Source organism: Leptonotus elevatus, chromosome 15 (genome assembly GCF_054856555.1).
Source record: "Leptonotus elevatus isolate MCC_2025b chromosome 15, RoL_Lele_1.0, whole genome shotgun sequence".
In the NCBI taxonomy this organism is placed as follows: domain Eukaryota; kingdom Metazoa; phylum Chordata; class Actinopteri; order Syngnathiformes; family Syngnathidae; genus Leptonotus; species Leptonotus elevatus.
The window spans coordinates 161,993-170,752 of record NC_141253.1 but is presented as its reverse complement, the minus strand read 5'-3'; the positions used below and the strand labels follow the sequence as shown (position 1 = coordinate 170,752).

The 8,760-nt window shown below is 52.6% G+C and overlaps 1 protein-coding gene across 2 annotated transcripts; it reads left to right on the top strand.

The window, feature by feature from the left end:
• Positions 1-213: 213 nt before the first annotated feature.
• On the top strand, positions 214-8,333 carry cfap53 (cilia and flagella associated protein 53). 2 transcript variants are annotated; one of them, XM_086095880.1, is made up of 9 exons: positions 252-335; positions 385-531; positions 819-1,092; positions 3,546-3,719; positions 4,379-4,682; positions 4,787-5,005; positions 5,991-6,207; positions 7,726-7,828; positions 7,898-8,333. In XM_086095880.1, the coding sequence occupies exons 2-9, from the start codon at positions 441-443 to the stop codon at positions 8,118-8,120; spliced, it is 1,605 nt and encodes a 534-aa protein (XP_085952006.1). In that variant the 5' UTR covers positions 252-335; positions 385-440; the 3' UTR covers positions 8,121-8,333. The 2 variants fall into 2 exon arrangements, with proteins under 2 accessions (XP_085952007.1, XP_085952006.1); XM_086095881.1 differs by lacking the exon at positions 385-531 and having other exon boundaries at positions 214-335.
• Positions 8,334-8,760: the final 427 nt, after the last annotated feature.

Sequence of the window (8,760 nt, the reverse complement as noted above, 5' to 3'; positions counted from 1 at the left end):
TCCATTGCAGAATGCGAGCGTGTTCTTGCTTTTGTTTCGTTTATCTGCGATAAATATTCTTGTTACAAAATCTTGTTTCTAAAACACACGTGTCTTCTTTATGCGTTTATTGGAAAACATGCGTTTTGGGGGAAACTACTTTGGCAAATGAGTCGGTGACGTCGTGGCAAGCGGCTCGCTCGAATTCCCGCGTCCTCGTCACGTGCCCTCGACGCCACGCTCGCCAGCGTCTTTGCGCTCGCCTGTGACGTCAGCGCTCCTGTTTGCCGGTCACCGGGGCGACGCGGCCGCGCTGAAAGGAGCGAATCTGCCACCTGCACGCGCACCGCGACCAGGTGAGTCCGCGACCGAGCGACCTTCCTGTTCTTCTTGCTTTGCGTTTAGTCAGCAAAACAAAGAACAAAGCAGTTAGCTGCTTAGTAGTGTGAAAACGACAACAAATGTTGAGCGCGAACTGCGAAAAGCGTCGACACTCGAAGAAAACAAAAGACATTTGGTTCGTGGACATCAGTTCAGAGGGAGAATCAACAAGTGAGTCAAGAAATGCTCTTTGCGATGCGCATTGCAAGCAACTTGGCACTTGCTGACTGCGCAACTAACTGCTCACAGCACAAGTGTTCGTTCTCTCTCTCTGTCCTGTCTGAAAAGAAAACGTCAAAACGTTCCCCTTGAAATGCAAGTGAAGCCTACTGGGGTGTCATTGTGTTTTGCACCACTAGAGGGAGACCAATTTGAGAGTGACTGAGTAAGAAGGCAAAGTTACAGGACCGACAGAATCTCACCTCTTTCCCAAAAGTGTTTTTCTTGTGTTTCGCTAGCCGCACCGTCGGCGTACCACCAAGAAGAAGAAGAAGAAGAAAAGGGCGAAACGGGAGCAAACATGCTTCCCGCACGGCGCGCCATGCTGCTTCGCCAGCAGCACGACGAGGAGCGCGAGCGCGTCGCCGAGCGTGCGCGCGAGCACGAGGCGCGCCGCGTCAACAACGTCTGGCTGCTGAGCAGCGACGCTCGCAACGTGCGTCACACTGTCCGGATGGACGTGGACGACATCATGATGCAGCACCGCTTCTCCGTCCACCAGCGCCAACAAAGGTGACGCCCACAACGCCGCAGCGCTCCGGCTTCCGGCCTCCATCAGCTCCTCGTTCATTGACAACATGGCTGCCCCATCGTCTGTTTGTCTCGCTGATCTGAATATATGACGGGACAGCCCATAAGGTGCAAGCCGTTGAAGCCACAGGGCGGCCATCTTGCTCCTCCCATGTCGCCGGCAGACGACTGTGCGACAACTATACGGTATACGTGCGGATCAGACGTGTACGGCTCGTCGGCGGTTAGGGGAGGGCCGGTGGGCGGGGGGGGGCGGTTTGGTCACGATTTTTTAACAAGAGCCCCATTTTCTTCTCTCGCTCACTTCCGTAGGCCTCAATATTAGATTTGGCAGAGGAATCTTTTGTTGAATTAGTTATAATTCTTGAATTTAAAAAAAATTCCTCCTGTAAACATCATTAAGCATATCACTTCTACATGTATTTAACTCATTTGCTCCCAAAAACGTATACAAATGTTTTATTTTAATTATTGACATGGTCCCAAAAACGTATTTATACATTTTTTTAAATGCTAGAGCATACAGAAGGCTTAGAACTGAAGAGAACGGGTGAAGCAATGGTAGTTATTACAAAAACGGCCAGCAGGCGGCAGCAGTGTGTAAGAGATCAACCAGGGCCATGTTGCAAAAAAAAGCTCTTTCCCCCACCGTTTAAAACAGATTTGGCAATGATGATGAAACTTAGCTATATGCTAATGCTACTTGCTGCAAAACGGAAACAGATAGAAAAAAGTGTTTTTTCCTGGAAAGAAGAGACTCTCATCTTTCTTTTGGTAGGTTCCATGTTTTGATAGCAATAGAACAGAATATTCCGTGAGACTTGCAAAATCAGTCAAAAATCCAGTAAAACAGTCGGGGCGAAGGGGGTTGCTTCAGTGAAAATGGCTGCTAGTCAATGAGTTAAGACAAGTTGTAAAATGTCTGAAGTCCTCTTGTTTATGTTTAACAAAATGAAAACATCACAAATCATGTACTGTCTCAAACGTTCACCGATTTGGATTTTGGATACTTCAAATGTAACGTGTCTTGGGAGGAGCAAGATGGCCGCCCTGTCGCTTCAAAAGTCTTGGCCTATCCAGTCATATATTCAGATCAGTGGTTTGTCTTTATGCATCCAGCCAGTGACTGGCGACCAATCCTGTCCATTTTTTTCTCTCGTGTCCTTCATCAACTGCTGACCAGTCGGTGCCAAGGTTGGAATAGTTTTGCGTTTTTCATGGTTGGAATTTTTTGAATTGGATCTTTTTTCCATTCAGTTTGAGAGTTAGGGTCAAAATGCTTGATTTTAGTTTTGTTTTTATGAAGTTTTGTTTTTAATGAATTTTTGTATGGCTGTCAAACCTGCTGAATAATCGCCCCCCCCCCCCCCAGCCTTAAAAAATGGTTGTTTTCTTTGTACTCGTCTGTAATCCGCCTTCCCCCGATTTGCTGCTATCAGAATGAAGAATAGCAATGAAACCAGATTGAAAAAGTCTTTTGAAAATCCCGTTTTCCAAAACTTGTTGCACTGTGCGCTTGTTGCGTCCTTTTCGTAAGCGATTTGGGATTTCTTGACTTGTTGGGATGTTTGTCGCAGCTTTTTAAATGCGTTGTTCCCGGCAGCGTGTTGCGGCGTAACGGCCGACGTCGGCAACATCTCGGCGACCTGAAATCAACGGCTTCGTTATGCCGACATTGCGCATAACATCGCCTGCAAGCAACGTTAGCGGCGGCTTCAACGTTAGCGGCGGCTTCAACGTTAGCGGCGGCTTCAACGTTAGCGGCGGCTTCAACGTTAGCGGCGGCTTCAACGTTAGCGGCGGCTTCAACGTTAGCGGCGGCTTCAACGTTAGCGGCGGCTTCAACGTTAGCGGCGGCTTCAATGTTAGCGGCGGCTTCAACGTTAGCGGCGGCTTCAACGTTAGCGGCGGCTTCAACGTTAGCGGCGGCTTCAACGTGAGCGGCGAGCAAGTTCCTCCCGTCGGAAGACTTTTCAAAATGATTTTGACGCTTGACGACCCGACAAAGTTGCGACTTTCTGTGTTTGGAATCGTTACCGAAGCAAGCGAAAATGTATTTTCAATCCCAACAGTGGACTTTTGGATACGATTTTCAGTGGGACGTTGAAATGTGAAAATATTTAAGCAACGGTTTGACCTTCCGTCTTCTTTTAACGTCCAGCAAAATTTCAAATCCATCCCAAAGCTCGCATATCAAGAATTGGCAAAGACAAAAAACATTTTCAATGCAATTATCGTTTGCTCTAATGAAGCTAAAATGCGGTTTGAGTTCGTATTTGTTTTGGTCATCAACCTTGGCGGGCGCAGAGGAAAGGAACGGACCGGTCGCCGTCCACTGAACTGCAGACCGTTGACGAACGGCGGCCGATCCGGGACGTGCGCGTCCCGCGTTGAAATGAGCCCGAAGCTCTCAGCGCTGTCTGGCGGCTCCGCAGGCTGCGGGAGCTTCTGGAGGAGGAGGAGCGGCAGCTGGTGCTGGCGGCCCGCCTGGAGCACGACTCGCCGCAGACCCGGCAGAAGCAGATGCGCGAGCGGGCCAGAAGTCTGCAGGACGCCAGGGAGGCGCAGCGGAAGCAAGTGGCCGAGGAAAAGCTGGACCTGCTCTTCAGGTGGGACACGCTTGCACTTTCCTGCCGAGTCGTCTCCAGATCCAACTCGCATAAAAACGTTCTAAATATTGCCAATGTGGTTTTTGATGCGAGAGCGCACAGAGAAGGCTTTCGCTGGAAGCAGTGGGAGTTATTGCAAAAACGGCCAGCAGGTGGCAGCAGAGTATACGAGATGGGCAACAAGTTATTTCCCCCACCGTTTTAAACAGATTTGAGAATAATGATGAAACTCAGCTCGACTGCAAAGCGGAAACGGATGCAAAAATATTTCTTCTTCTTTTCCTGACGAAAGAAGCGACTCTCATCTTCCTTTTGGTAGCTTCCATGTTTTTGCAGCAAAAGAACGCAATATTGTGCGGGCCTTGCAAAATCAGTCCAAATCCAGTCTAACAGCCGGGAGCGAAGGGGGGTTGCTTCAGCAAAAATGGCTGCCAGTCAATGAGTTCAGTGGTCTGGCATCCAATTTTTGATCAAGACTGCTTGAGACCGGGTCAGTGATCAGTAGCCAAAACCATTTCAATCATTTTCATTGTACTTGACAGTCTTGGCCTTGCGCGGGTCTGGACTCGGTCTCCGTACTCGGCCTCCGTACTCTTTAGTCCGCCGACAACTACCAGTGTGGAGGTTCCAGCGCGTGACACCAAATGTTTTTCCGTCAGGGATCAGTGCCAGGAACTGCGCGAGGCCCAGAGCAAACGTCGACTTCTGAAGATTTGCGAGGAGCGCCGCGCGCAGCTGCGCGGCCAGCAGGAGGACGCCCGCCGGCGCCAGCGCGAGGACGACATGTTCCACCAGCTGTGGCAAGCCGACGCCAGCGCCAAGGAGGAGCGCGAGCGGCGCGAGGCGGCCGACGCCCACCGCTGCGGCCAGATGCAGAAGGACTTCCTGTGCCAGCAGATGGCCCAAACCGAGCGGCTGCGGCAGCGCGAGCTCCTCGCCAGGCAGGACGAAGCGCGGCAGCAGGTCGGCGCCACGCGCCCGTTGCACGTCTGTGGCGCCTTTGCGCCAGCCTGTGTCCTGTCCTGTCCTGTCCTGTCCTGACTTTTGCGTATGTGTCCTTTCTGCAGGAGGAGAAAGTGCGTGTTCTGCAGAAGCAGGCCGAGCTCAAGCATCGGCTGAAGCAGGACGCGCTGATTGCCCGCCGCCGCCTGCTGGACGAGAGTATGCGCCTGAAGACGGACCGCGTGGCCCGGGAGCAGCAGGAGGCGCTCCAGATGGAACTCGGCATCCTGCGCCAGACGCTCAAGGAAGAGAGTCAGGCCCAGCAGGAGACGGCCGACAAGCGGGTACGGACAAGAAACCTTCGCCCCCCTTCCTTTGCAGGGTTCGGCTTAGACCGGGGTTCGCCTATTCCGGTCCTCGAGGTCCGGAGTCCCGCGGGTTTGAGATGTTTCTGCCCACGAGCACACCTGATTCATACAATCAGCTCATCAGCACGCCCGATAACAATCCTGACCTTTAGTATCGGGTGTGTTGCTAGGCGGAAACGTCTCAAAGCTGCGGGACTCCGGACACGGCTGGACCGGCCATCTGGCACAGCGGGCAGTACTTTTAACCATCTGATTTTCCTCCATTTTACCCCAAGAGACTGGCTCGCAATTGGAATGTCGACAGCAGGAGTCGGGTCGAACCGGGCCGGGCCGGTGGATTTCAGTCAAAATGCCAGGGCCGATTTTTTTGTGCCAGTCCAGCCCGGACTCCGGACTCAGACCAGCAGAATTGTAGAATCCCGGGTTAGACTTTGACTTGGGAAAGACCCTTTTCGGGGGTGTCGGGACCCAAACGCAAATAACAAAAAGGTAGCCCCTTAAGCGGCTTTCCGGGCCTTTGCTTGAAAATGACAAAAATACAAATCTGGAATCTCTGCAACCGCAATTTGAATAATCCTGGAGTCGTAATGAAGGGAACACTCGTTGAGACGCGTAAATATGTTCGTGGCGAAAGTAAACGAAGACGACGCACAGCTCAAATGTGAAACAAGACAAAAGCATGAAGTCGGGCTAGCGCAGCGCGAGAGCCGAGTTCTCCCGCCGGGGCCCGTTTGGATGTTTGATCGTTCAATTCGTTGCCATTTGAGCATCTAAAAATGCCGTCAAGATTCTGCACTTGAATTTGATGTTCTTTCACGGGCAGTGGATTGTTTCACACAATTTGTTCTTCTCCCACCGGGGGGCGCTGTTTAACGTGCTCAGCGCGCCGCGGGCGGGAACCTTTGAAAGGAAAGCGCCTCCGATGCGGCCACAAATCCACGGCTGCTTTTCCCGCCGGCAGGCGGAGACGAGGGAGCAGCAGATCCGCTTTCATCAGTACGTGGCCGAACAGAGCGCGCAGCGCAAGAAGGACGAGGACCAGATGGACCAGATGATGGCCGAGCATTCGCAAGAGACGCGGGACAGGCAGGACCAGAAGACCCGACTGCAGCAGGAGGCCAAAGAGCGGCTGATGAGCGAAGTCCTGGAGGGCCGGCGGCTGCAGGCCGCGCAGAAAGGTGAGTCGGCGTCGCCTGCTTTGGCTGGAGTCTCTCGGCTCTGGTCCCGTTCTTCCGGGCCGCTCCCGGCCGTCATCCGAAGGTCCAAGTCCGGCGATGTGGTTCTCGGGGCCCGCTTTAAGTGGACGCCTTTTGGCTCAACGCAGATTTCAAGTCGAGGCTTTGCGTCGTCGTCTCTCGCGGCTCTCGCTACCGAGTTGAAGTCCAAACCTTTCATCCGAAGGAAGCTTGCGGTGGGCCCGATGGCGACGCCCACCTTTCGGCGAGTGCACGGTGCCGCGGAGCCCGGAAGAACTGCGCGCGCCGAAGCGGAGAACAGGCGCTCCTTCTCGTTCCGTGTACCAAAAGGTGGGCGTCGTCATCCGCGGCAATGGACCACCGACGGGGGGGCCTGCCGACCTCTGCCGATGAGTCTGAACTCGACCGGAACCAGCAGATGACAAACAAGAACATCCAGCAGTTGATGTTTTTCCGGTTCTGATTGTACAATTGGAAAGTCTTGGCAAAGTTTGCGTTGAACGGATCAGACAGAACCTTTTCGATGAGAACCGATTGTCTTGCGACGTGAAGCAGGCGATGACGACGAATTTCTGATCTGAAGCCGGCAAATGAAAAGCGAGAACTGAAAGCCAAAGTGTGTGAAAATGCGCAGATTGTCCGGAACGAGCGCGCGTCCTGCCGAGAGTTTTGAAAATCCAAGGAAAGAACTTGGAACTTCCAAGGATGCCTTCCAGAGAACTTCCAGAATGCAGAAAGAAAATGGAGTCAGCCTTCAAATTGGAACGGGATTCTTTTGCTCAACCATTTTGTTTCCTCCCCCACGAAGGGAAGCCCCTCTCTGATTGGCTGGCACGTTTTCAGTTCGAAATATATCCGCCCACTATTTTTAGATTTCTTTTTAGATCCTTCCACAACGGTGGTGGTCTGCGCTTCTCCTGCTGCTGCGAGAGCCGCCAATGTCGTGAGAACCGGACAACCAATCGGGTCCCACCTTTGGACTCCTTTTCATTGCCTGACTGAAGTCGTCTCTCATCGCCCGCTTCAGCGTGACCTTCCATGTCATCGCCCGGCCCGAGCCGACTCTTTTGCGCTTTCGCGTGACTCGCTTCTCAACCGGACGTCCTCGTGAGCCCGCCGAGGGTAAACGTAGAACCCACGCTCTAACATGGGTCAAAAATGGACCGATCCTCTGCGTTGAGTCAAGAAATGGGTCCTTGAATGTAAAACAACCGACAAATATTGGCCAGGGTCCAAAAAGACAAGCCAGAGCGTTGGCTCCAAATGACCCATCGAGTGGATGGCTCCATTTTGGATCCATAACTGGGTTGCTTTCGACCCGACTGTTTTTCGAAAGTCAATTTGCTGCAAGCAAGCGGCGACAACTGAAAGGTGGAGTCAACATGGCCGACGTGACGAGAAGCCAAAGAACCCCAGTGGCTTCTTTGGCTTCTCGCCACCCGCTTTCATCGGACCGGAGATCCCGGCGCCGTCGTCATCTTGTCGTGTGCGCGCGCGCAGAGGAACGCGACGCCCAGAGACGCGCCGACATGGCCAAGGAGCGAGTGGACATGGACGTCGCCGTGCGGGACATGAAGCGGGCCGACGAGGAGGTGGCAAAGAGGTGAGTGCGCCGACGGGCCTCCCGCTGTTGTTGCGCGCGTCGGCGTGACGCCGGTGGCGCCCCCCGCAGGCAGCACCGGGCCTTCATGGCGTACCAGGCGGAGCTGCAAGCGCAGATCGAGCAGCGCCGGCGCGAGCGCGAACAGCAGGAGGACGAGGAGCGGAGGGAGCAGCGGCAGCTGCAGCAGATGGAGCAGGAGAAGCTGGATAAGAAAGACGAAGTTCTGGCCCGGCCCAATGACGGCATCTTGCACCCGTTCCGCAAAGCGGCCATCTTTCAGGAGCAGCAGTGACGGCTCTCTGTTTTGGGGGATATTTCGAAGGAAAAAGCATATTGCCTTGTTGCTACGCGATGTCGCATCTGCCCAACTCAGCCTTTGTCTGTCTATGGAGTCATTTGCTGCAAAAATCTGACACATTTGGCAGTTTTGTTGTTAGCATGACCATATAAAATATACAAGTATCGCAATAAAAACATCTGCAAATATGTGAGTTTGCAGCGAGGGTGCGAGACTCTGCATTTATTGTCAAGCCGGTTTTGGGGGAGCTTAAGCAAATATCTGCTTGGGCCGGCAGCGACGACGCGACGTCAGGCCGGGAAATCAGTGCGACGGTTGCGGAAGGAGCGCATACCTGCGGAGGGAGCGTTCGGGGAGGGGGAGGAGTCGGATTGCCACGCGCTCGACACGGCACGCCAAGTATTTGGTCAAAGGTGGCCATTGATAGCAGTTTACATCAAAATGAACTCAAGTTTATTCAAAAGTTACAATGATTTTTGAAATAAAAAGTTTCAACAAGCTCAAAAGTACCAAAAATGTGTTTAAAAGGGTTTTCAATCATTAAAAAAAATTATATAAAAACTAAAGACGGGTTGAGTCTATTTTAAATAACAATAAAAAGACAATAGAGAGAATGTGTCAGTTGACGGCGGTT